The sequence below is a fragment of the Grampus griseus genome, assembly GCF_964374135.1.
Source record: "Grampus griseus genome assembly, chromosome: 10".
In the NCBI taxonomy this organism is placed as follows: domain Eukaryota; kingdom Metazoa; phylum Chordata; class Mammalia; order Artiodactyla; family Delphinidae; genus Grampus; species Grampus griseus.
Window position 1 is genome coordinate 52687535 of NC_139004.1, and position 27957 is coordinate 52715491.

The 27957-nt window shown below is 43.8% G+C and overlaps 1 protein-coding gene across 2 annotated transcripts in view; it reads right to left on the reverse strand.

Annotated features, from left to right (window-relative positions):
* The window catches only part of GLB1 (galactosidase beta 1), a 90021-nt gene that overhangs the window by 11123 nt on the left and 50941 nt on the right, over nt 1–27957 (reverse strand). For both annotated transcript variants that reach the window (XM_082664719.1, XM_082664718.1), the window contains 5 exons: nt 20766–20840; nt 17940–18029; nt 14548–14661; nt 12787–12918; nt 10622–10861 (listed from right to left, as the gene is read on the reverse strand). In XM_082664719.1, the coding sequence (XP_082520845.1) occupies nt 10622–10861; nt 12787–12918; nt 14548–14661; nt 17940–18029; nt 20766–20840 (651 nt within the window). The remainder of the gene's footprint in view (nt 1–10621; nt 10862–12786; nt 12919–14547; nt 14662–17939; nt 18030–20765; nt 20841–27957) is intronic.

Here is a 27957-nt window from a genome sequence, read left to right on the forward strand (position 1 = left end):
GTGCAGAAAATCCATCAGACTGACTAAGTAAGTAAAGAGCTTCTGCCTGGATAATTAGCACAATCTCCCAGCTGGCCCTCGAGGCCCCGTACATGCTGCCTACCTTTTCGTGTGGGCCTTCAAGTCAGACAGACCTGGGGCTGGGGAGCCTTTCCACCACCATGTCTGTACCTCACACACGATACTGAGGTCTCTGAGGCTCTACCTGCTCATCTGCAAACTGGAGACACTATCAGGACATCCTACCACAGGGGCCTCCTTTGATGATTAGGAAGATAGTGTCTCTTAAGTGCCGAGCAAAACTCCTGGGTCAGTAACTCCTGGGTGTGACACTTCTATGACCTGGCCAAGGCAAAACCCCTTGACCTCAAAAACATCCTATGCTTCTCCATTTCTTCATTTTTAAATTTTTTTAATTAAAAATTTTTTTTTTTTTGTGGTATGTGGGCCTCTCACCGCTGTGGCCTCTCCTGCTGCGGAGCACAGGCTCCGGATGTGCAGGCCCAGCGGCCATGGCTCACGGGCCCAGCCGCTCCGCGGCACGTGGGATCCTCCCAGACCGGGGCACGAACCCGTGTCCCCTGCATCGGCAGGTGGACTCTCAACCATTGTGCCACCAGGGAGGCCCCATTTCTTCATTTTTGCATCTACTATTCTTTCACCTGAAATTCCCTCCTTGACAAAGCCTCCCATTCCGATGAAGGACCATCCATCCTTCAGGTGTGTTTCAAGCTCCATCTGAGCCCCCTAGCCCTGTTCATAACCCCTGTGACAGATAATGTTCTCTTTCTACTTTGCATCTCCTGAAGGTTGTTTCTCTTAAGGCACTAAACTGACACCACCTGGTGAGCAATGGTTTGTGCTGGGTCTTCTCATTGGCCTTGGCCCTGTACCCAGAGCGCCAGCCAAGCCCCTCTTCACCAACAGGACCACCCAAGGGCCTACACTCCTCTCACGTGCTTTCTTTCAAGGGACCCAGCAACACAGGCAATTCCCCCTTTCCACCTGAAAGCAGTTACAGAGCAGCCAGGCCCAGGGAGGACACAGAATAAACTGGGCACTTAAAGAAATGCCCCTCGTGAAACTTATGACTCAGTGGGTGAAACCAGGGTGCCAGTCTGAGTGACGAAACGTCACGGAGCTGAGTCCAGGCGGGGCACGAGGTGGATCAAGGGGGACTAAGGGTCTAGGAAGGTTTCAGAGAGGAGTTAATGCCAGTCCTGACGTCGTGAAGACCCGGTGGGCAGAGGGAGGGAATGAAAAAGCGTGAACAGAGGACACCAAGAGGAAAAGGGGGGAAGGACCGGGGGTGGGCAGGGAGCAAGAGAACAGGAACGAGCCTGCTTGTGCTCCAGTGGGAAGATCCGGGGAGGGCTTTGTGTTGTTTCTGGGTCGCAGAGCCCTGGATATCGCTTCTGGGCTGCAACACGAGAGTTGGCAGAGAAGACAGAAAGGCTGACAAAATGCAGCAGGAGAAAGAGAACAGGACCTCGGCTTGGAGGAAAGAGGTGGGAGGGGGATTTGGAGCTTAGACTTCCTCCTAGAGGCCACTGGGCAGGAAGCGAGGGTGGAGGCAGAGAGGTAAGTCTGACAGGAAGCTGAGGAACAAAGGAGCCCCACCTGATAGTGTCAAGGAGGGTGAGTCCTCAGCGGAGGGGGTGGGGAAGAGGAAGGTGGTTTAAGGGGGATGATGAGGGTCATAAAGGCCAGCTGGGGACAGGGAAGAGAGAGGCCCAGGACTGCTGGGCAACTTGGGACCTCCAGAGTTTGGAGAGAGTGAGGGGAACGTGGCCCTGACAAATGTGCCAGAGTGGCTCCCCCAGGGCTGCTCAGTTACTGGTGAACCAGCGGAGGCCAATGGTGGACCCACTCCCAGTGGAGGATGATCAAGGAGACAGAGTGGAAGGGCAAGGGGGTCAGTGCATTGATGGCCCTTAAAAAAATGGTGGTTGGGCTTCCCTGGTGGCGCAGTGGTTAAGAATCCGCCTGCCAATGTAGGGGACGCGGGTTCGAGCCCTGGTCCGGGAAGATCCCACATGCCACGGAGCAACTAAGCCCGTGTGCCACAACTACTGAGCCTGCGCTCTAGAGCCCGTGAGCCACAACTACTGAGCCTGTGTGCCACAGCTACTGAAGCCCACACTCCTAGAGCCTGTGCTCTGCAACAAGAGAAGCCACCGCAGTGAGAAGCCGGCACACTGCAATGAAGAGTAGCCCCCACTCATCGCAACTAGAGAAAGCCCGTGCACAGCAACAAAGACCCAACACAGCCATAAATAAATAAATTAATTAAAAAAAAAAAAAAGAAATACAATATGCTTCAGCCATAAACCAAGTCTCAATAAACTTAAGAAGATTTTGCAACCATCACCACAATTTAATTTTGGGACATTTCCATCACCCCAAAAAGAAATCCCATACCCATCTGCAGTCATTCTCTATTCCCACCCTCAGTCGTAGGTGACCATTCACTTACTTTCTGTCTCTACAGATTTGCCTTTTCTGAACCGATTCATGCAAATGGGATCATACAATATGTGGCCTTCTATGATGACTTCTTTTACTTAGCATAATGTTTTTCAGATTCATCCATGTTGTAGCCTGTATCAGTAGTCTGCTCCTTGTTACTGTGGAATACCATTCCATTGTATGAATATTGCACAGTTTATTTATCCATTCATCGGTTGATGGACATTTTGAATTATTTCCAATTCTTGGTTATTTTGATAATGCTACTATGAATATTTGCATGTAAGTCTTTGTGTGCACATATGTTTTATGTCTCTACCTAGGAGCAGAATTGATGAATCCTATGGTAGTTTTATATTTAACCCTTGAAGAAGCTGTCACACTGTGTTCCAAAGTGTTTGTACCATTTTACATTTCCACTAGCAATGTAGGAGGTTTCCCATTTCTCAACATCCTTGTCAACATTTGTTCTTGTCCATCTTTCATTATTATAGCAATTCTAGTGGGTATAAAGTGGTATTTCATTGTGGTTGATTTGTACTTCCTTAATGATGTTGAATATTAAGCATCTTTTCATTTACTTATCAGCCATTTGTATATCTTCTTTGTTGAACTATCCATGCAAGTCCTTTGCCCATTTTTTGATTGGGTTGGTTGTCTTCCTATTATTGAGTTATACGAATTTTTATATATTCTAAAATCAAGTCCTTTGTCAGATATATGATTTGAAAACATTTTCTGCCAGTCTGTGGCTTGGATTTTCATTTTCTTAATAATGTTTTTTGAAGGGAAAACATTTTCAATTTTTTTTTTTTTTTTTTTTTTTTTTTTGCGGTACGCAGGCCTCTCACTGTTGTGGCCTCTCCCGTTGCGGAGCACAGGCTCCGGACGCGCAGGCTCAGCGGCCATGGCTCAGGAGCCCAGCCGCTCCGTGGCATGTGGGATCTTCCCGGACCAGGGCACGAAACCGCGTCCTCTGCATCGGCAGGCAGACTCTCAACCACTGCGCCACCAGGGAATCCCAACATTTTCAATTTTGATGAAGTCCAATTTATCCATTTTTTCCTTTAAGGATCATGTATTAGGTGTCAAATATAAGACATCTTTGCCTCACCCAAGATCATGAAGATTTTCCTCCTTCTTCCAGAAGTTTTATAGAGGAATTAAATTAGAAATCAAAAATAAGATATGCTTTAAAAAATGCACAAATATATGAAAATTAAACAACACACTTCTAAATAATCCATGGTTCAAAGAGATAATAAGGGAAATTAGAAAATATTTCAAACATAATGAAAATATATGTCCATAAACATGTAAAAAGCAAACATTATAAAAGGGCATTTATTAAACACATGCCATGTGCCTCGTCTCTTCCAGCTTTTTTTCCAGTATTTTTTTCTTCTTCTCCTTCAGAGTTAAACTTCTCAAGAAGAATGTTTATCTTCAAGTATCCGTATTTATTCATGTGTTCATGTCCTCCCCCTACACTCCTCAGTAGAAGGCCATCTGGCTTGCAATGCTTCACTCTGCTGGCTTAGCCCTTACTGAGGGTCCCCATGACCCCCTGGTGCTAAATCCAGCAGAGATGCTTCTGTCTTCATCTCACTTGTCCTCTTGGCAGCATAAATGTTGTTCTCCTCTCATTTTTTGGTCTCTCCTCCTCACTTCCTGTCATGCTTGTGTCTCTCAAAGATCAGTCTGAGGTCTTGTTTTCTTCCTTCTTCATCCTCTCTCCTTATTTCATGTCTTCAACAACCATCCATACACAAATGATCTCATATGTATGTTCCCAGCCCAGATCCCTCCTCTGAATCCCCACCCATAAATCCAACAGCCTCCTTGTGTACCTTCTCTCCACTGTTCTCCAAGGCATCTCTAACTCAGCTGTCCACAACCAGACTCATGATTTTGCTCTTCCAGCCCAAGTCCTCTTCTGAAATTTCTTCTTTCAGTAAATGGTACCATCTGCCCAGCTGCAAGCCTAGAACCTCAGAGTCATCTGATACATCCTTCTTTTTAAATCCCTATATCCGATCTGTCATTACATCTTATTGATTTAACTTTAGTCTCTCAATGAAACTATGGTCCAGCCTCCTAGATAGTTTCCCTGAATCCACATGCACCCTCAACCAACCTATCCTGGGGTCACAGAGGCTCATCACATCACAATCGTGCCATGTCTCTCTGCTGCTTCAGTGATTCTCAACAGAAAGACCAAACCTTAATATGGTTTTATTGGCCTGTCCTGATCTGGTCTCTACCCGCTTTCTAGCCTCTTCTCTGAACCACACTCCCTTTTCTCTGTGTTCCATACATTTCAGTCTTTATCAGTTCCTCATACTGGCCACTTTCCCCTCTAACCACATGGCCTTTGCACATGCTGTCTCCTCTGCCTGGAGCATGTTTCCCTCCCCTTTCTGCCACGTTAATTCCTATTCAACACTCCTACCTCTGTCAAGCATCATGATCCCAGGTAAGGCTTCCCTGACCTCCCTGGCAAGGTCAAATGCCCAATTATTATCAACCTCCGTATTTCTTCTTAGCACCCATTGCAGCTGCAGTTCTATCATTTAATTTGGGTGATTATATGATTTGGGTTGGCTGCCCCAACAAGACTTTAAGTTCCATGAGGGCAAGAACCATATCTGGTTCTATTCATTATTGTATAATTAGCACCTGGCACAAAGTTTGGGCACACAGTAGTGAAATGGAGCAAGACCCTATGGTCCTTCCCCACCATGTCCTCAGCCTGCCTTTTGTCTCTAGAAAAATTTTAGCCAAAGGATAAGGTTAATCAGAGAAGTGAGAAAAATACAGAAGCAAAGGAAAACAATCAAATAGGACAAAACAATAATAGTTTAGTCATTAAGCAAAATCAAGGACCTTTAGTTTGGGACTTCCCTGGTGGTCTAACGGTAAAGAATCCGCCTTACAATGCAGGGGAAGCGGGTTCGATATCTGTCAGGGAACTAAAATCCCACATGCCACAGGGCAAATAAGCCCACGCGCCACAACTACTGAGCTCACTTGCCTCAACTAGAGAGCCTGTGTGCCACAAACTACAGAGCCCATGTGCCTTGGAGCCTGCGCGCCACAACTAGACAGAAGCCCACGTGCAGCAAGGAAGAGCCTGTGCACTGCAACTAAGACCCAACACAAGCCAAAAATAAATTAAAAAATAATAAATAAATCTTAAAAAAATGTTAAAAAAAGGACCTTTAGTTCCTCCTCAAGGGCTATAGATAATATTCTAAGCCATGTCCTGTGAGCTGTCTTATAGATACTGAAATCTCCACCAGGTGGAAGAGGTTAACTACACGAGGACCAGACTGTAGCCATCACATAAGCTGCCACAATTCAGAGAACTGGCCTCAAGGAAATGGTTACAAACCGACCCTGGAGCTGAAGATTAACTGTACTTAAAACAATCAAGATGATGGTGGTCAGACCACCACAGGACCAATTTCAAGACAACTGTCAGAGCTGACTGTGCTGTTTCTATATGTAGCCCCCTCCGTCCACCTATAAAAGCTCTTGCCCCCTGATTGTCAGTTGGAGTGTGGGGGAAGTCGGCTTTGGACAGGAGTCTGCCCTCCCCACCACTTGCCAGCCTTGGAAATAAAGTAAACTTTCCTTTCCACCAACCTTGCCTCTTTATTGGCTTTTGAGCAGTGAGCAGCTGGGCCCACCTTTGCTAACAGATTTTGGCTCCCAATGTGAAGCTGCACTCTCACAATATCTGGCTCCTTGGAGTTTTCTCCAGCACAGCTGCCACCATGACGATGCACTGGGATGGCTGCAAGGAGCCCACTGCTCATGGTTCGCTGGCCCTGAGAGGGGGATTTCGGGGTGTTCCTAGCAGCTGCCAAAACCATTTGTTTCGGGGCTCCTCCCTGTTTCTCCCCTGCTCGCCGCTGGCTGCCAACGTACGCTTTTCCTTGGTGGAACAGAAAGATGCCTCTGGACGAGCTGACGAGCTCCAAGACCAAGGTAAGTTCACTGGTGTGCACCTGGGCAAACTTCTCTTTTGAGCATGAGGTGCTATTTGGGCATTTTGCCAATTGGTTCTGATGTGTGTCTGATGTTGAGAACCATATGTAAGCACTGAGTGTCATTTGGGCATTTTGTCAATTGGTTCTGATGTGTGTCTACCATTGAAGACTGTTTGTGTTGGAAAGTGTTTGTTTGGGACTCCGTATTGGGCATTCTCTCAGAGGATCTGTGACAGTTCTGTCTTCTGGTGTGTGAGTGTGTATTCCATTTGTGTCTTTGGTATTCTTGTTGCCTTTTGTAAAATGAGAAATTCAGGTTCAGTTCATTAGAAAGATTTTAGCTATGACACTGTGACTAAATAAAAAGAAAGATGATTTCTTAAAACACCGTGTGGCCACCAACAGTATTCTTCAAACTCCGAAAAAAATTGGTTAAGATGAAATTCTTTTGAAATTCCAAAACTGGTTATTTTTGTATATGTAGTTAGAGAAAGCTAGCTTGATAAATACTTTTTTTTTTCTCAGAATTCTGACCCTGAGAGAACAAAAATATGCTTAGGAGAAAGTTTGAAGTTAACTCTTAACACATCCTTGAAATACAAACACAGCTCACTTTGCCTGAGACTTCAGCCTTGGGTTAATTAATAGAACTTCAAGCCAAAAAAAAAAAAAAAAAAAGAAAAAAAAAGGAGAGGAAAGAGGACTTAGGTGTATTAAACATACATCTGGTACCACATTAAAGAGAAATTGTGCATGAAAAAAATGTATGTTTTTAGAGGTTATGGAATACGTTCTTAAGTTTGCCAATCAGAAAATGCTGGTATAACAGTTCAATTACTTGTTTCTTAGTTTTATTAAGGTTTTAAAGGGTTAAAAATTGTAATATGTAAAAATGATAAGGGAAACATTTCAGTATGTAAAGCAAGTAGGATGTGTGTTGTTGGCAAGAGAAAATATAAAAAATGGAGATATTTTTGTTTTCTGTTTTTTTTTTTCCTTTGGCCATGCCATGTGGCACGCAGGATCTTAGTTCCCCAACCAGGGATCGAACCTATGCCCCCCGCAGTGGAAGTGTGGAGTCCTAATCACTGGACTGCCAGGGAATTCCCTGGAGATATCTTTGTTGAGGGATAAGAGGAGAATAATTTTGTCCTAAAGCTGGTTGCTTCTGGATGGGAAAAAAATAAGGGACAAATTAATATGGATACAGAAAGTATCCTGTTTTTGTAAAAGAAGGTATTTTGAGAAAAGAATTTTGTACGTTGTTAAGATCGATTAAGATTAGATTGAATTTAATTATGTAAATGAATTTTGTTATTAACAGTAAGCTGGTACAAGGTGGGAATCTGGTTTTCTCTCTGTTAAGAGAACAAAGTTTTCCTGGAATATTGAGCTGCTTTTGAAAACAGATTGTAAGTTTCTTTATCTATCTAATTTTGAGTTTTCCAGAGGGCCCCTGAGGAAACTCAGAGAGAAATATTGATAAGGAATTTGAAGAATTCTAATGGAAAGCTACTGTTTTTCTTCTAACTATACTTCTGACCCCAATGTTCAGGATGGAAAAAAAAGTTTAATGAAGTTGTCACAGAGTATAACTACTAATGATGTGTATCACTGCTGGCTTTAAGTTTACTGCTTAAAGCACGTGTACAATGTTTGTGTGACGACTGGGTATAACTGACAAAATGTATAGCCTATAAACTGTTTCCCCATCAACAGACTTTTCTGTACTTGTTTGTTATGTCTGATTAGTTTTCCCCCAATGTAGATGACTAGACAAATATATAAACAAAAAGTGGGTCTAGCACTGAGGGACATGAATGGACCCAGAGTAGGCAACTGAGCCACTATGGCAACTGAGCCACTATGGCAACTTGGAAAAATACATTGATTATCAATGTTTTCTATTTACAATTGAAAGGGGAAAATGATAGAAGAAATTTCACATATTGAGGTATGGGGAAGTCATTCTGTCTTATACCTGATTTAATTTGAACTTCAGGCTAACCAAACAGCCTGTTTATGGCCTATTAAACATACACTGTACATCCACTTTAACCATTAAGGAAAAAAATACATTCAGAGAATAGTACAAAAATACGTTTTGGGGCTTCCCTGGTGGTGCAGTGGTTAAGAATCTGCCTGCCAATGCAGGGGACACAGGTTCGAGCCCTGGTCTGGGAAGATCCCACATGCCGCGGAGCAACTAAGCCCGTGGGTCACAACTACTGAGCCTGTGCTCTGGAGCCTGCGAGCCACAACTACTGAGCCCGCATGCCACAACTACTGAAGCCTGCACGCTTAGAGCCCGTGCTCTGCCACAAGAGAAGCCACCGCAATAAGAAACCTGCGCACCGCAACGAAGAGCAGCCCCCACTTGCTGCTACTAGAGAAAGCCGTGCACAGCAACAAAGAACCAAAGCAGCCAAAAGTAAATAAATAAAATGAATAAATTTATTTAAAAAGCTGATCTTTAAAAAAAAAACATTTTGATTATTATCCTCATTGCAATATGTCTACTAATTTTCAAATGTTTGTCCAGGTACTATGACAAGGCAATCAAAGACAGAGGCAATGTTTTCATAATACAAAATATTGATGCTAAGCTTGGAACACGAAATTATTTCCAACTCTGTGTCCACTCCCCAAATTAGGCAGGGCTAGGTCCCATTTCAGCAGGAAGTAGCCAGAACAGTTGTCACCCCATTCCCTCAAAGATTTGGGGGAAATTGGAACAGAAATGGAACTAAAACCAAGTTCCTCTGCCAAGTTTATGATTAATCTCTCTATCCAAAACTTTATTCCCTTTCTTGTTCTATACCTGTCCCTCATCAAGATTGGGGAGTATCAAAGGAAAGGGAGGATTGAAATGGAGCAGGACCCTATTGTCCTTTCCCACACCCCCCCATGTCCTCCACCTGCCTTTTGTCTTGTAGAAAAACTTTAGCCAAAGGATAGGTTTAATGAGAGAAGTGGGAAAATACAGAAGCAAAGGAAAACAATCAAATAGAACAAAACATTAATAGTTTAGTCATTAAGCAAAGTCAAGGACTTTAATTCCTCCTCAAGGGCTATAGATAATATTCTGAGCCACGTTCTGTGAGCTGTCTTATAGATACTGAAACCCCCACCAGGTGGAAGAAGTTAACTACACGAGGACCAGACTGTAGCCATCACATAAGCTGCCACAATTCAGAGAACTGGCCTCAAGGAAATGGTTACAAACCGACCCTGGAGCTGAAGATTAACTGTACTTAAAACAATCAAGATGAAGGTGGTCAGACCACCGCAGGACCAATTTCAATATGACTGTCAGGCTGACTGTGCTGTTTCTATATGTAGCCCCCTCCGTCCACCTATAAAAGCTCTTGCCTGCCGATTGGGGGCAGGGGGGAGTCAGCCTTTGGGCAGGAGTCTGTCCTCCCCACCCCCAATTGCTGGCAACCAAAATAAAGCAAACTATCCTTTCCACCAACCTTGCCTCTTTATTTGGCTTTAGAGCAGCAAGCAACTGGACCCACTCTTGGTAACAGTGGCCACTAGATATTTGTTGAACGAATAACTGAGTCATGATAAGGGCATCTAGGATGAAAACAGGACTTGGAAGTGGAGAAGACAATGGTGAAAGAAGACATGCTGATGTCTTCAAAGAATAAAGGAGAGTGAGCAGGCAGTAAAGTGGCCAAGGGAGAGCTGAGGATCGTACAGACAGTGGTGGATGCCCCCAGGGCACAGGGGCACTTTCACACGGAGGTGGGGGTGTTCTGAGAGTATAGAGTTAGGCATGAACAAGAGAAAGCAGGTGCCCCAGATATTCACCCCTTTGCCTGGGCCAGATTTTCTTCAGGATAAAGAAGAAGGGCTCCTCCTAGGCACTTTCCAAGGGGACTATGATTTTTCTTAGAGGAAGGAGGAAGTTTCTAAAGGAAGTTGTCAGTCAATGAAAATGGGGTAGATGGTGTACCTTCATGCTGACCATTGCATCTTCAAAGATCTGCCATGGTCCTGCTCCTGAGAAATGGGTAAACTTCCAAAGAAAACCCTCCACTCTCAGACTCACACAGCATCCCATTAGCAGCTCTTTTTGATTCTCAATCAGAGACTGAAAACCAGATGTCTGAGGCCTGAATTCAAACACTTCCCATGAAGACACATACCTTGGTCCATCCGGAAAACTGGATAAAGGTGTCCTGGGGCAAGTCTGGGATCCCACTGGGAATAGAGAAATTAGCCACATAAAAGGCCGGGAGTGTGTAGTCAGATGGGCTGTGGGCACAGCCGCTGTCATGGCCATCCCAGGTCCCCAGGTGGCTGCGTACTGCATCCTCCATGTCCAGTGGGAAGATCTCCCAGTTGGTGAGGATATTGGAATCAAGAGTCAGGTTAGAAATAAGACCCTGTAAAGGAGAAACAGAGCAATGAGCTGGGGGTGGGGGTGGAGGTTGGCTTGAAGTGACTCTGTGTTCCAGCCCTGAATTCCTGGGAAAAGCAAACTGGGATATGAAACACAAACAGTATATGCAGACTCAAACGGTGTGTACATCAAAGGGACAGATCTGGCTTGAGGTCAGAGCTTTTGATCCCAAATCCCCAATCTTCAGTGTTTGGTTCAGAGACACTGCTAGAATGGAGGAAATGATGGAATTTGAGGATGAGAGAGTGAGTGGAGGGGGGGATGCAAAAGAACATCCAGCCCACTGTAAAAGGATAGAAAGGGCCGTGATGATGATAGGGAGCCTCAGACTCACATTCTGAAGTTGCTCTATTTGTCCAGCAGGGGCAGGGGCCTGGGGTGTCCAAGACACCAGCCACTGCATCGAAGCCTTTGCTCATGGTTTATCTGGCTTTCTCTTCCCAGCCTTTTAAAAAATTAATTAATTATTGGCTGTGTTGGGTCTTCATTGCTGTGCACAGGCTCTCTCTAGTTGCAGGGAGCGGGGGCTACTTTTCATTGTGGTGTGCAGGCTTCTCACTGTGGTGGCTTCTCTTATTGCGAAGCACGGGCTCTAGGTGCACGGGCTTCAGTAGTTGTGGCACGTGGGCTCAGTAGTTGTGGCACGTGGGCTCAGTAGTTGTGGCTCACGGGCTCTAGAGCGCAGGCTCAGCAGTTGTGGTGCACGGGTAAGTTGGTCCACAGCATGTGGGATCTTCCCGGATCAGGGCTCGAACCTGTGTCCTCTGCATTGGCAGGCAGGTTCTTAACCACTGTGCCACCAGGGAAGTCCCTCTTCCCAGCCTTTTATGAGGGGAACTTCTCCAACCCAGTGGGATCCCAAATTAGTCCCAGGACACTTCTCAATATCAAGCCTCAATTGTCCAATTAGTAATTCAATAGGCATTAACAAGGCAGCTGGGTGCCAGGTCCTGGGGACTTAGACACCTCATAAGAGTCCCCATCACTCTATAGGTCAGCATGGCCTGTGACAGCCAAGCAGGAAGGCCACTAATTACAGCCTGAGCACAAGGACTGTAACAGGGACATTTCTACTGGAGACAAAAGTGGCCCCTGTATAGCTATTCCCTAAGAGTGTCACTGCCTTGCCTCCGAGGTGTCACCAGGAGGGTCAGGAAATAGCCCCAGACACCTGTCCTCTCCTAGAGTGGGTGGTACCATCATTCCCTCAGTGAAGACTTCCCTCCTCTAGCAGATGGTGAGCTACCCACGGGGTCGTCCATATCTCAACATCCTTGCATCCCCCAAAGCGCCTCACGGAGCATGTGCACAGACTATGAACTGCACAAATGTTTGCTGAATAATGCTCTCAAAATGTACATTAGAAAAATGTATTTGCACTAGACACCTAGGCACAGACTAACCAACAGAAGTGAGAGGCAGTGCACCAAGGGGAAGGTTCTCTGCAATTCAAGAGTTTGTCCTGGTTCATCCACATCCATAAAACAGAGCAGACCGAATGCTAAGCTGGCTTTGTTGGCAAGGGAGTGCCTTTTGCGACCTCAGTGGGTTTTTTAAGCAAAGGAAAAGCATGGTGCAGTGGCTTTCTCCTCCTGTTTCTTACTAAAGGATGACTGAATTCAAACGCAAAGGAAGGCTTCTGTTTGCAAAGCTCAACTTTCTCATCACCTGCAGAGGAAAACAGTTCTTCAAAATAACCCAACTTCTAGGTTGCAAAACAAATCAGGGTAGGTTCACTCATCAAATACGGAAAGGTGGGTGTGCTTTTAAAAATTACTTCTATGTGAACAGGGCTGGAGGTAAAGAGTGTATGTGGGAGAGTTTTTAAATGCATTTACAGAAACTTCCCTAGTGGCTTAGGCACAGGTCAACCTTTGAACCTCACTCCTACAGGGAAGCTACGCCTACCTTAAAATCGTCGATAGAATTGCCGTAGTTCACACGCCCCATGTTCTCCACCAGGAGGTCCAGGGTGGCTCCAGCTTTCCCTGTTATGTTCAGGGTGATCACAATATTTCGCTCAAGGACTCCGTGGGGGACCTGTCAGTTCAATGCCAAATGAGAGTTAACTAGGGTGGGAGGGTCAGCAGAGAGGCAGCCCGCTCAGTTAGTTCAGCACTCGTTTTCCTGCCTGGAAGTGTCACCAGACTTGGGAGGAAATGCTCTGATGGCTCCTTTGCCCAAGTTACTGGCCAGATGCCCACGTTCCAGAAATCACTGCTTTCTACACAAGAAGGTCAGCAGACTCAGCTCCCAGCAAGGAAGGGGCAAGGCTGGTTTCCTTAGCTCTGGGATGTTTTGTTGTGCATCTATTTCTATTTTTAAATTTTGTATTTATTATTATTTTTTATTTTTATCTTATTATTATTTTTTTAATATTTTGGCCCCACTGCACGGCATGTGGGATCTTGGTTCCCTGACCAGGGATCGAACCTGCGCCTGCTGCAGTGGAAGCTCGGAGTCCTAACCACTGGACCACCAGGAAAGTCCTTTATTTCTTATTTTTTAAATTAAATTTTTATTTTGTATTGGGGTGTAGTTGATTTACAACATTGTGTTCGTTTTAGGTGTACAGCAAAGTGGTTCAGTTATACATACAAACGTATGTATTCTTTTTCATATTCTTTTCCCATATAGGTTATAACAGAGTGTTGAGTAGCCCGTGTATGTATTTTTAACAGAAAGGGGATAGAGGCAAAAATTCCAGGGGAAGATTCCTAGTACAGGAACCTCTTCACGTTCTCACAGCAAAAAGGCAGTCACAAAAAGTAGCTTCTAAACAACATGGAGAGAGGAGACAAAATCAGACAAACGAGATAAAATCAGTGAGTTAGGTGGAATAGTTTCACTTCAAAATACCTGACATGATGCATTAACCACAAAGATGAAATAATAAAATGAGGGGAAACAACAGGTATTTTAGCAGCAACATATTCCTAGTTTTGTTAAATGCAAGATTAAAAAAAAAAAATGACCGTAATTCACTAAGACAACCCCCAGATTGAAATTTTAGGAACTGCTGCCAGTATACACATAATGTCTTAGACACTTGCTGCCGCTGAAATTAAAGCCGCGAATGACAACAGAATGGAAATACTTTCATTTAAAATTTTCTGAACAAGTTTTCTTGGTTAGGAAAAATCTCTTCGTGTGTTTTTTTTCACATGATTGTTTCAGTGAGAGGAAGGGAAATCCTAAAATGTTATCTTTACTTTGCTACAAAACCAAAGCCTTTGTGTCTTTTTGCTCTAATTATCAGGAACAAGCCGACAGAATATAATTTCTCATGTAATGAAGACCCACAGTTACATGAGTCATCCGGGGTGTACAAACGGACCCTGCCCTCCAGGAGCAAAGAAGACATGGGTGACACACATGGTCAATCAGAGGGGATGGCCCTGGATTTGGGGCAACCAGGAAGCTTTCCGAGGAGGTGGGGCCTTAAGCACAGTCCTGCGGTTCGGATGGGTGAGGGGGTGTATCTCAGGTAGACAGAGCACAGGTGAGGCTACCTCAGCAAGCAAGGGGCGGAGCTAAGGGGCATCACGAGGAGGGGTAGAGCCTGAGGATGGAAAGGCAGCAACGGCCTTGACTGTCATGTTACCAAGTGCAACCCACAAACCCCCTCTCCCGTGGGGGCAGACCCACAAGTACAGAGAGAATTCTTACCCCATCCACAGAGACATAGGCCCGATCATGGACGCCATTGAAGGGCGAAGAGAGGGGTGTTGGGTCGCTGCAGTCTTGAGGAAGTGTTGTTCGGTACAGCACAAACCCAAAGTACTGGTTAGAGAAGGATGCAAGAAAAAGACATCACTCTTGCCATTCACGTTAGGAGAACTTGGTCACCCTCGATCTGTGTGAAAGTGACATTTCTAAAACCAGAGGAATGAAATGCTTCCCCAGCCTCGGCAAAAATTCCATCTGAGAGAAGGGAACCGGCTTCATCTTCGGGTCATAGAATAAAACTATCACAGCAGCGAACTGCAAGGAAGCCTGAAGAGTGTTTTGTCAAACGTCACCTCCCCTCCCACAAGAGGGAACTGGGCCCTGGAATGTGTTAAGTGATTTGCCCAGAATCACTCAGGGGGATCCCATCCTATATATCCCAAAGTTATTTCTGTTACCTCAAAAACCAGAACCGCGGGCTTCCCTGGTGGCGCAGTGGTTGAGAGTCCGCCTGCCGATGCAGGGGACACGGGTTCGCGCCCGGTCTGGGCCGCGGAGCGGCTGGGCCCGTGAGCCATGGCTGCTGAGCCTGCGCGTCCGGAGCCTGTGCTCCGCAACGGGAGAGGCCACAACAGTGAGAGGCCCGCGTACCGCAAAAAAAAAAAAAACAAAAAAACCAGAACCAAAGACAACAACAACAAAAGGCAAATGGCAACAGAATGCTCGGTAAAACATTCTCCAGATCCTTGGGCCAAATCCGCTCTAACATACAAAACAAGAGTCAATCAGAAACTGTTTAAAGTGGAGGCACGAGGGAAACCGACAGGGATGGGGGTGTAACCTGTCGCTAAGTCAGTAAGTACTTTGAGAGCTGGGATCCCTGGTCCGAAAGGAAGGCCCCAACCGTCAGCCTCGGTTCGTGGCTTCCTGCTGTGGCCATTAGCTGGGGGAGGTGGATAAATCCTGAGTCATACAAGAGAGCCCAAATGGAAATCCAGCAGGGAACAGAGACAAAGTTCCCTACTCCTCGGGCCCCAAAAGAAAGTGCACCCCAGGTAAGTGGAGAGATGCCTTGCAGGAGTGGAAGGAAAACGCTAACACACGTTCCTGTGTTGCAGGAAAGTGCTGAACTCAAGAAATGCTATTGCTGTCGCCAGCCAAACCTTCAAGTGCAAGGATGCCTCCCTCCCAGACTCCAAATCTCCATCTCTCTCTTGTTTTTATCTTTTGAAAGTACCAAAGTGGTGAGTCCTAACTCAGAGGCCGAGGAAGACTTAGCCAGGGGTTTCCAGGAGGGGAGCAGAAGCTGAGATGCTCCCTGCAAAGGCAAAGCTGAGGCCTCTGGGGATGGGGTGGGGGGCAGCTGCAGGGGTACCAGGGCTGCACCCCAATCCCTGCAGCTGTGCCCGCCAAAGGGTTTGCTGGAAATAAATCTTCTATGGGCTTGTCTCAGATCTGAAACAGCCAGGGCCCAGGAGCCCCACCCGATCTGAGAGCACTGCCTTGGCCAAAGATGAGAGAGCAGAAGGGGTCTGAGGAAGAACAAGGGCTGCCGGTGTCTACACGTGAACCTGGGATTCACTTCCCAGGTTCCTACTGCTCTGTGTCGTGTCTTGTCTGATGTGCTCAGACCCTACTAGGTGGAGAAGACAGGTTGATGAAGACGTGGACGTACAGTCAGTGTGTGTTAGAACCAGAGAAAGAACCTACCCAACCCTAATGAAAATGTGTGGGGTGGGGAGCTTAATTATTCATTTTTATTTATCACAAAGCAGTGCAGTTGGAGTGAAATCACAAGTATAACAATAGTAACTGGAGGCAAAATACGTTAAAGTGAGATCAGATGTGCTATTATTCCCTCGAGAAGGTGATCTCTCCGGGAAGTCAGAAAGGAGGGCCGAGATAACTTTCCATTTCAAAAAACAGGGCTGAGATCCTAAGTGATCAAACTGAACATTGAACCAAAGGCAAATGGGCATGGGCATCCTGAAATGGTGCCCTGAGAAGAACACATCACCGCTGTCACATTTGCGCCAAAAATGTTTCACTGAATCTAATCAGTGAGGGGCCGTATACAAAACTGGGCTGACCTCTTCAGACATGTCCATGTCATGAGAGAAAGAAAAAAAGACTCAGGAACCGTTTCAGATGAAAGAAGACAATGTGTGATCATGAACTGGAAACTGGACTGAAAGAAGACAATGTGTGATCATGAACTGGAAACTGGACTGAAAAAAAGTTAAGCTATAAAGGACACCATTGTAATGACCAGGGCTACCTGACTTTGGAATGTGTATTAGATAATAAGATTGTATCAATGCTCAATTTCTTTCTTTTTTAAAAAATAAATAAATTTATTTATTTATTTAAAAATTTTGGCTGCGTTGGGTCTTCGTTGCTGCACGGGCTTTCTCTAGTTGTGGTGAGCTGGGGCTACTCTCTGTTGCAGTGCGCGGACTTCTCGTTGCGGTGGCTTCTCGTTGCGGAGCACAGGCTCTAGACACACGGGCTCAGTAGTTGTGGCTCACGGGCTTAGTTGCTCCGTGGCACGTGGGATCTTCCCGGACCAGGGCTAGAACCCGTGTCCCCTGCATTGGCAGGCGGATTCTTAACCGCTGTGCCACCAGGGAAGTCCCAATGCTAAATTTCTTAAGGGTGATCATTATTTATGGTCGTGTAGGATAATGTCCTTTTTAAAAATATATGCTGTAATATTTAAAGGTGAAGTGTCATGATGTTGACAACTACCTCAAACTGCTGAAAAAAAAAAGCAGTTGACTGCGTATACACACAGAGAAAGATAAAGCAAGTGAAGTAACTGTTAACACTTGGTGAATCCAGGTGAAAGCTCTACGGGTGTTGTACTATTCTGGCAAGTTTTCCAAAATAAAAAGTTGGGGAAAACTTTTACAATAAAGATGGGGCTGTGGCCTGGAGATTAAACACACACACAGACACACACACACACACGATGTACTGTTCTTGTTCTCTTCAAAAGCAGGAAAAAGAATCTCTAATAACCTAATCTATTAAGAACACAGTCCTTTTACCTTTGAGCTAAGGACAAATAATTGTCTTTTTTGAGTAATAAAATAGTGGTTTTCCTCTGATACCTTATACGAAAGATTAATTATGTCCTAAATATACTCAATTTATAGCTTGTACAGAATTATGCTGAAGCAGGTTGATAATAAGAAATGGGGGGAAAACACAGGAAAGACCAGCTCACCATGCAGTACTTAGAACTAAAGAGAGCGTGGAGATCCATGGTTAATTTATGTGGGGTCTGATTTATCTACTTACCGTTTTGGTCTCTGTGTTCAGAACAGGCAGTGCAGAAAGCACATTTTTGCAAGTAGAAAAAAGGTGAAGCATTACCTTTGAAGGCCTACCTGTTTCACCTGGATAAATGTCAAGGGATAAACGCTTTTTACGGGTCCAGAGGGACACAGAATGTCGAGAGCTTCCTCCACTGTCTTTAACTGCAAAGAAACAAAAGCGGCATTCACTCACTGTCACCCCTCCCTGGTAATCACAGTAGAGAATAACGTCATCGACCAACCCCTAAATAAATTGAAATGGTTCAAATTCTACTTAGTGCTGTCCCCCAGTCACCTTCAATCAATTCCATCTATTCCTTAACTCTGGATGAAAATTAACAGATGATAAACTTAAAAATAGTTTCAAACATACCTATCTGCAAACACAACCTCCTGTATATGAAAGGCCCTTAAAATGCATGAAAACCAAACTCCGTAAAGCCTTCCCACCACTCCCAATGAAGTAGCTCCGACTGTGCCCTCCTCTGAATTGGTCTGCAGCATGTTTCCCACGCCTGTATCACTTTCCAGTTGTTTTTACCACTGCTGTCCTTGCTGACCGTCAGCTCCTTAAGGGCAGGGTCTGTACTGAGCTTACCTCCAATGCCAGCACAAGGTAGACACTCAATTCATACTTATGATTGTGTATTCTTGCAGCTCATGGTGTTTATTCTGATGCAATAACAACAATGATAATGGCTATAAGCTCTGGCTGCCTCACCAAACTCCAAGGGAGAGACATCACTTTACCCGCATACCTCACTGAATCCTCACAACACCGGGAAAAGCAGGCATTATGGTCCCCTTTTAGTAAAGAAGAAATGGGGCTCAGAGCAGCTCACTTGAATCAAGGCGCAGACAGGATTTGCAGTTAGGTTTGGCTCCAAACCCAGGGCTTTCCCTAATACGATACTGGTCAGGAATTTTTTTTTTTTTTTTGCGGTACGCAGGCCTCTCACTGTTGTGGCCTCTCCCGTTGCGGAGCACAGGCTCTTGACGTGCAGGCTCAGCGGCCGTGGCTCAAGGACCCAGCCGCTCCGCAGCATGTGGGATCTTCCCAGACCGGGGCACGAACCCACGTCCCCTGCATCGACAGGCGGACTCTCAACCACTGCGCCACCAGGGAAGGCCTCGTCAGGAATCCATCAATTCAGCTGAGTGGGTGCTCTCCCACTTGGACAACTAAAGGAACTCAACTCATGGTGAAAGCTTTTATCCTATATAACTATGTTCTACTTAAACTTCATTTAGTTATATGCCGATTTGCTATCTTCAATTGTATATATTTAGTTTCTGGTCTCACAATTTTCCTTCCTGGTAAATAAAATGTGCTCTGGTACTAAGGTAGCTATGTTTTAGCAATGTTGTTGTTTGAAACATTTGCAGTTATTTTCTGTTGCATAAAAATAAAATTTTCACAGCTCTGTAAAGACATAAACTGGGACTTCCCTGGTGGCACAGTGGTTAAGAATCACCTGCCACGGGCTTCCCTGGTGGCGCAGTGGTTGAGAGTCCACCTGCCGATGCAGGGGACACGGGTTCGTGCCCCAGTCTGGGAAGATCCCACGTGCTGCAGAGCGGTTAGGCCCGTGAGCCATGGCCGCTGAGCCCGCGCGTCCGGAGCCTGTGCTCTGCAACGGGAGAGGCCACAACAGTGAGAGGCCCGCGTACCTCAAAAAAAAAAAAAAGAATCGCCTGCTAATGCAGGGGACACAGGTCTGATCCCTGGTCCGGGAAGATCCCACATGCCGCAGAGCAACTAAGCCCATGCGCCACAACTACTGAAGCCCATGCACCCTAGAGCCCGTGCTCCGCAACAAGAGAAGCCACCACAATGAGAAGGTCATGCTCCGCAACGAAGAGTAGCCCCTGCTCGCCACAACTAGAGAAAGCTCACGCGCATCAATGAAGACCCAGCACAGCCAAAAATTAAAAAAATTTTTAAAAAGACTCAAACCAACCCTTTCCTTAAGTAGTAGTAGCAATGAAGAAGTAGAAGATACTCCCTTTACAAGTGTGATTAAAGTTTGGTTAATCTAAAGCAAGATTCCTATCAGGCAGAGAGACCACATTCTTTGTAGATCATAACACACCTATCCGACACTAGGTGGAAAATGTTACAAGAGCTCAACCAACCAATGATACATCAAAGGGCTTCATGAATGGAAAAATTATACAATCATGTTTGGTATTTTGCTTAAAGATAAAAACTTATGATGCTATTTTAGAATTATCAAGATTCTTAAGAAATATGTAACTTTTTTTTCCTTGTGAGTTAACCCATGTAGGAGTTAGGGATTATCAGAGGGGAAAACCTGAAGACACAGATGGTCAAAACAAATTGATTTGGGCTACGTCACTCCTATCAAATGAAACCTCGCTTCTTTGTCTCTTTCCCTAGAATAAAATGGTCTTCACTCATATTTATGATTCATTTCTAGCTTTCCCCCCTGATGTCCCAATTACCATATAAGCCACAAGCCACGAGGACATAATTTTGAGATGGAGGGGAGTGTATAATTGAGGGTTAATGCCTGTGCCTTTTGAGAACCCCCTTTGAGAAAGGTGAATTATAGAAAAGAACATCACCAGCCATAACAATAAGGTGCACGTTATTCCCACAAGGGCTCCTAGTACTGCTTTTGACATGGATAATGGAACCAAAATGATCTAAGAATGCCCGCTCGTGCCCCATGTGCTCACCCTGTCAACATGCACACAGAGTCTCTCACCTCCCGTGTCCCTGTTTTCCCAGAAACATCATCCACCCCATCAGTCTCACAGAAAACAAGTTCACAGAAAAATAACGAACCGATTCCCCAGCATAACACTTTCACTCACGATTGCTGAATTCCACTTCCTCACTCTCAATGTTTCTGTCATTTTGTTTTTCCTTACCTTTTTCAGACCAACTTTTCCATATGCAAACTTCGGTGTGGATGGAGGGATAGGGCCTTCCGGTACTTTTTCAAACTATAAACCAGAGTGGAAAAAGACAGAAAAGAAAAACAGCTGTTAAACTCTCAGAAACATATCTATACAATTCATGTTTCAAAAGGAGGGTCAAAGAGTCAAACAACAGTGCCAGTGATTTTTGGAAAGGCAAAGGAACCAAAAACTCTCCCCAAAACAGAATCTAAGTGTATATCTTTGTCTGTTCTTTAAGCTCCAGGAATCATTCAAATAATTATAGAACAAAAGACTTCAAACCGAAAGCAAAAACAAGTAGAGAGAATAAAGGTGACAGCAGAAGATTGAAGTGGAGGAGAAAAGGAAAAAGGTACATGGTAAAACGGACTCTGAAGGGAGGGAGTTTACAGTAGGAAAAGATGGTATTTGCAGATTAAATCTCATTGGTAGATTAAAGTTTTGTGCCAATGTTAAATTTGCTGTGGTTATATAAGAGCATATTCCTGCCTATTCTTACAAAATACACACTCAAGTATTTAGGTGTAAAGGGTCCTGATGTCTGCAACCCTCCAGAGGTTTAGGGAACACACGGGCTTGGCGAGGGGCAAATGAAGACGCAAATAGAGTGAAATGTTGACAGGGGTGAATCTGGGTGTGGAATATACAAGTGTTCTTTGTAATATTCTTAGTCTTGAAACTTTTCTGTAAGCTTGAAATTATTTTTCAATAAAAAATTTAGAAAATAAAAATATTTTATTTTCTAAATAAAATATTAAATATGTACACACACAGAGTCACACACACAATTTATATTAACATCAGAAGGTATGGGTGTAATTCCCAGGTCTTAAAAACGTCTATGTCCATCTGGAATCTCCAAGTAGGTTGTATTATGATCTGTCAGGATCCTTACAGTTCTTTCTTTCCTCCTTTCTCCCTTCCTTCCTTCCTTCCTTCTTCTCTCTTGCTCTCTCTGCTTCCCTTTTTAAAAGTAATCAAAAAGAAGAGGATAAAACACTGCTATAGTAAAAAGCGATAGTCTCCTGACTCACTATTCTCTTAGTTCTGTTCTTCAGAGGAAACCATTTTAAAATCATTTAATTCTTCCAATTTTTTGCTTCTTTTAGTCTCTAAATAATATACTCATCTGCTATTTCTTGTTCAATCAATTTAAAGCATGATTATTGATTTCTTTAATACATGGGATTTAGCTCAGCTGTACTCTTCTGGGTATCTCCCTTTCTTACCAATGTGGTTATACCATTTTCACTTTCTCTACTGGTTAAATTTGTAGCTTTAAATAATATCATATACTTATATCTCAGTTCTAACCAACTAAGACATTCCTTGTGTCCACACATTTAAAGATAAGGCTATTTGCACGCTTTGCTGAGCTCTCCTCTCCACTCCCACCTCCAAACCATCAACTTTACTTTTTACATTGTCAAGGTTAAAGGTCTAGTCTATAGCCATAAGTCCTCCCTTCAAGTGTACATTGACTCTAAATTAAAAATCAGGGCTTCCCTGGCGGTGCAGTGTTAAGAATCCGCCTGCCAATGCAGGGGACACGGGTTCAAGCCCTGGTCCAGGAAGATCCCACATGCCGCGGAGCAACTAAGCCCATGAGCCACAACTACTGAGCCTGTGCTCTAGAGCCCGCGAGCCACAACTACTGAGCCCATGGGCCACAACTACTGAAGCCCTCGCACCTAGAGCCTGTGCTCTGAAACAAGAGAAGCCACCTTAATGAGAGGCCTGTGCACCACAACAAAGAGTAGCCCCCACTCGCTGCAACTAAAAAGAAAGCCTGCATGTAGCAACGAAGACCCAACACAGCCAAAAAAAAAAAAAAATCACCAATGCTCACATTATTACAATTATATAAATATTGCTCTCTGCACAGCTAAGTGGCGGATATGTACTGGGATGGCATGTTCTCTCTCCTTGTAGATGATTTTTTTGTCTTCTTTTCCCTGGGGTTTCTAATTGCTTTCTTTTTTCTTGTCTGCCGTTAGGTTAACACCTCTTTAGGTTGTTCCAAATTTCCAGAGATGGTATCAAGTTTCTCCCACCACTCTTTTCCCCCCCTAGAAAACTTCCTACTGGAACCCTCAGTCTTCCTGCTCCAAGGCTTGACAGTCAAGGATTTTTTTTAAACTTTTATATTTTATTTATTTATTTATTGTCCCGCCGCATGGCTTGTGGTATCTTGATTCCCTGACCAGGGATTGAACCTGGGCCCACAGCAGTGAAAGCGCCGAGTCCTAACCACTGGACCACCAGCAAATTCCCTGAGAGTCCAGGATTCACCTTCATTATTCTTCTGGCTTTTCCCTCCTGTTTCTAGACTCTCATGACTTCCTCATTTCACTAGAGAAATCTCAAGTAACTTCCTAAGGACTGGTACATGGGAGGTAAACTTCCTGAATCTTTGCAATGTCTGAATATGTCACATTTAATTAATAATTTGGATGAGTATAGAATTCTATATTGAAAATCATTTTCCCTTAGAATGACAAGGGTACTGTTCTGTGTCCTCACCTGCTGTGGCTCATGCCAGGCTCATTCCTGAGAAAGGTGACCAGCTTTTTCTCTCTAGAAGCTTGTAGGCTGTTTATCCTCGATGTCTTACATTTTTATAAGGATGTGTCTGGATACATATATTTTTTACATTCATTATGCTAGGCAACTCAGATATCCTTTTCTGTTTTGGAAAAAAATTCTGTACTGTTTCTTTGATGTTTTCTTTTTCTCCATTTTTTCCCCCTTCCTTGTAAGTAACCTGCACATCCTAGATTCTTCCTCTGTATGTCTCATATATTCTCTCTTGTTTCCATCTCTGTCTTCTGGTTCTAATTTCTAGGATATCATTTTTAATTTCCAATAACTTTTTCTTGGTCTCCTTTATCCAAGTATCCTGTTCTTATTTTATGGATGCAATATCTTCTCAAATCTCTCTAAAGGATATAAATTTGAGAAAGTTTGCTTTGTTTTGTTTAAGATCTCTCCTGTCTCCTGAATTCTCTGTTGCCTTTAGGGTTATTTTTCTGTTTATTTCATCTTGGTCTTTCTCTTTCCCTTTGCAGGTTTTACGGATGTGCTCAAACGTCTGGCCATCATCCTTCGTTGTCTATTCATATTTAACGGTAATGCAGATGAATGCGCTAGCATTTGCACACTCAGCTTCTCTCTGCCAGTCTTGCTCTGGGTACAGGAGCCAGGCTTGTGCAGTTGGGAGCTTTGTTTTAGGGTGACTTGGCAGGGAGTCAGACATAATATATGGGGTCTTTGCTCTGGGGCTGTTTTTTTTTTTTTTTTTTTCAAAAAAAAAAATCCTCTGATTTTCTAACTGATAGAAAGATGCTTCCCTGATGGATAGTCTATTTCAAAGTGGGGTGAAGAAATGAAGGACATGACAGGAACTATGTAGAGTTTCATCAGCCGTCCCATTTTCAGCTTTCATTTTCATCCTTTTCATTTCCATGCCTGCATTTCCAGGGCCCTGGCTCTCCAGGGTTCTTTAGGGCCGATCTCTCCCTGTTCCCTGTTCCTATAACCAACTCCCTTTCCATCATCACTGGGAACCTAGATTTTCTCATCCTACTTCTTCAGTCACCATTGCTCCACCTATTTTTGTTTCCCAGAAATCCGCTGAAATCTCTCATGCATGGACAGCTCCCCTCTTGTTGGCTTCATCAGAAAAAAAAAAAAAAATCCTTTTTTATCATTTTGGAAGGGAGAAGAGACAAATATGTAGACAGACAGCCATCTTGAACTGGGAACCCTTTGTATTTCTAATATTCTATGAGTCTATATTTCTGTGAAAAATTTTTTGAAAGATCATATTAAAAATGATCTTCATGACTCATAGTAACACGAATGTGAGGCCAGAGTTACTGCTAATCTTAGAGTAAGATGTAAGATCTCTCTTCCCAGCTTTCCCTGAAGTCTAGACCATATTCTTTCTTCTTTGTAAGCTGACCCACTCCATTCCCCCCCACCCCCATTCTGGTCAGTAAAATAAGTAAACACAAATCCACAGAGGAGACCTGACAGCTGTACAATTCGTTTTCTGAGGTCCCCTATTCACTGCACATGGGAGTGACCATGGCACATCTAACTCCTGAGCCAGGACTGCAATCCCTCTACCACATTGGAAGAAAGAGTCACCGCACAGACACCTTTATTCAACCTACATTCAGCCAGTTCTCTCATCTTATTTACTACTCACAAAGACCTTCATAGCTAGTTATTATATTTCCTTTTTAGAGCTGAGACTGAGGAACTTGCTCAAGATTTTAAAGAGGGCAAGGGAGGGAGCTGGGACTTTGACTCCAAGTCTAGTGTTGTTTCTACAGCTCCATCTTGACTCCTTTTTTGCTGAACAATAATAGAGTAGAAAGTGTCTTACCCCATAATTCCAAAACCAAAAAATCCCACAAAACCTTCTCTCTTCTAGTTTTCCTCCTACACCCCCTCCCCACTTAAGCACACATAAAGATAGGACGTAATTTTGTAATTTGCTACTGCCACTTACCAAAAGCACTTTTTTTTTTTTTTTTGGCGGTACGCGGGCCTCTCGCTGTTGTGGCCTCTCCCGTTGCGGAGCACAGGCTCCGGACGCGCAGGCTCAGCGGCCATGGCTCACGGGCCTAGCCGCCCCGCGGCACGTGGGATCTTCCCGGACCGGGACATGAACCCGTGTCCCCTGCATCGGCAGGAGGACTCTCAACCACAGCGCCACCAGGGAAGCCCCCAAAGCACTTTTGACATGACCAAATAGTAACAATAATTTTATTTACTTGCATATTACAGTCAAACGAATATGACAGAATTTACCTATGGTTATGTATGGTTTACATAACCATAACCTTTCAATATTAGGAGTTGAATTATTTCCAATTTTTGATGTTATAAATAATATTGCAATGAACAACTTCATGTCTATAGCATTTTCCATGTTCAGAATGTTTTTTAATAAAGCTCCAAGTGAGGGGTCATTAGGTCAAATGATATAAGCATTTTATATGATTCTTTTTTTTTTTTTTTTTGCGGTACGCGGGCCTCTCATTGTTGTGGCCTCTCCCGTTGCGGAGCACAGGCTCTGGACACGCAGGCTCAGAGGCCATGGCTCACGGGCCCAGCCGCTCCGCGGCATGTGGGATCCTCCTAGACCGGGGCACGAACCCGTGTCCCTTGCATCGGCAGGCGGACCCCCAACCACTGCGCCACCAGGGAAAGCCCTATATGATTCTTAATATAGTGTATGCCAAAGCTTTCACCAAATGTCTATACTTGTTTATGTCTTTTGCCCAATTATCTAATTGGATCTTGAATTTTTAATCAGTGGTATGAGCTCATTATATTCTCATTATTAAGCCTCCATGTGACTATTCCACTTGCCACAATCTTCTGTCTTTAAAAAAAAAATTATAGTGAATTTTCATTGATTATCATACAGCAAAATTCTAATCTTCTGTCCAACTAATTAATATGTCAGAAAAGAAATAGACAAATATGCCAAAATATTATACTTCTGAACCTTTATTTCTCCATAGTAATCTGTACTTTAATCATAGTTTTAAGAGCAGTCATAAATACTGCTTCTTATCCTACCTGTTTAGATGGACCAATTCAACATGGGAAGCAGCTCTTTTCCCAGTGTAATCCAATAGATTCAATGGTGACCAACTTTTCTTTTCCCAAGATCTCTAATCTTGGGTTTTCATTCATTCATCTAACAAGCTCTTAGGAAGTACTTTGGGAAATTCCCTGGCCAGAGTTTAGGACTCCATGCTTTTACTGCCAGGGCCCGGGTTCAGTCCCTGGTCAGGGAACTAAGATCCCACAAGCCGTGGCAAAAAAAAGGAAAGTACTTTGTGTCCGGTTTTACACTTGGTACTAAGGATAATAACAGCCCCTAGTCCAGAGTGAGAATGTATAAACAAGTTATATTAGCAAACTAGGAGAAGTTGTGTCTTCAAGATTTCCACAGTATAATGTGGTGACAGAAAACAAAGTGTGACTAAATCTTTAGAGAGATGAATCAAAGACAAACCCCAGAGAAGGTAAAGAAATGTGTCCTCATTTTCCAGATGGATAAGGGCAGAGGGACCAGTTTGTGCAGAGGCCAGGAGCTGTAAACTGCACCTCCTGTAAAATTCTAGAATTTTATGTACCTTCATTTTAAGGCTAGAGACTCACATATAAGAAAGTGAGAACTGAATAGCACAGGGAACTATATTCAATATCTTGTAATAACCTATAATGGAAAAGAATCTGAAAAAGAATGAAAAAGTACTGAATCACTTTGCTGTACACCCTGAACCTGACACAACATTGTAAATTAACCACACTTCAATATTTTTAAAGTGGTACCAAAAAAAAAGGGGGAGAATTGAAAGATGAGGCTTGATGAAAACAGGGGCAGAGTCATGGAAGGCATCCTGACCAGATCAGCATTTCAGAGAAACCACTCTGGAAGACAGACTAGAAAAGCCAGGTCTGTAGGAAATGAATAGACTAATGCCACAAGAGTACAGGTGACGCTTTAAAAGACTATCTATTTGGATTAGCAGATGCAAACTATTATATATAGGAAGGATAAACAACAAGGTCCTACTGTATAGCACAGGGAACTATATTCAATATCTTGTGATAAACCGTAATGGAAAAGAATATGAAAAAGAATATATATATATATGTATAACCGAGTCACTTCTGCTGTAGCAGAAATTAACACAACGTTGTAAATCAACTATACTTCAATAAATTTTTTTAAAAAAGACTAACATTCATTAAGTAATATTCACATCGAAATCCTTAATTATCAGACGTAAACACTGTGTCCACCAGCAACATGGATCATCAAGAGACAGCTGTGTCTACCCATTGAGCTAATGTCATTCCAGCCATAAACCAAGAAGGACTATCAATCAGCCAGTGTAGACTGGTCCTGGGTCAAGTTTCAAACTTCATTAAGCTTCTGAGGTACTGAAAATCACTATGGCCATTCTCTCATGTCCAGTCCCCGCCCAGCTTCACTACCACCCTCATGGAATTCTGAGATCCCCTCCAGTCATCAAGGTCCTCAACTACAACTTAATTTCTGCAGAATGACCCATCTTCAGAAAGTCAGCTGGACTCATCTTTGATGGAATCCCTATAAAGAATTGGAACA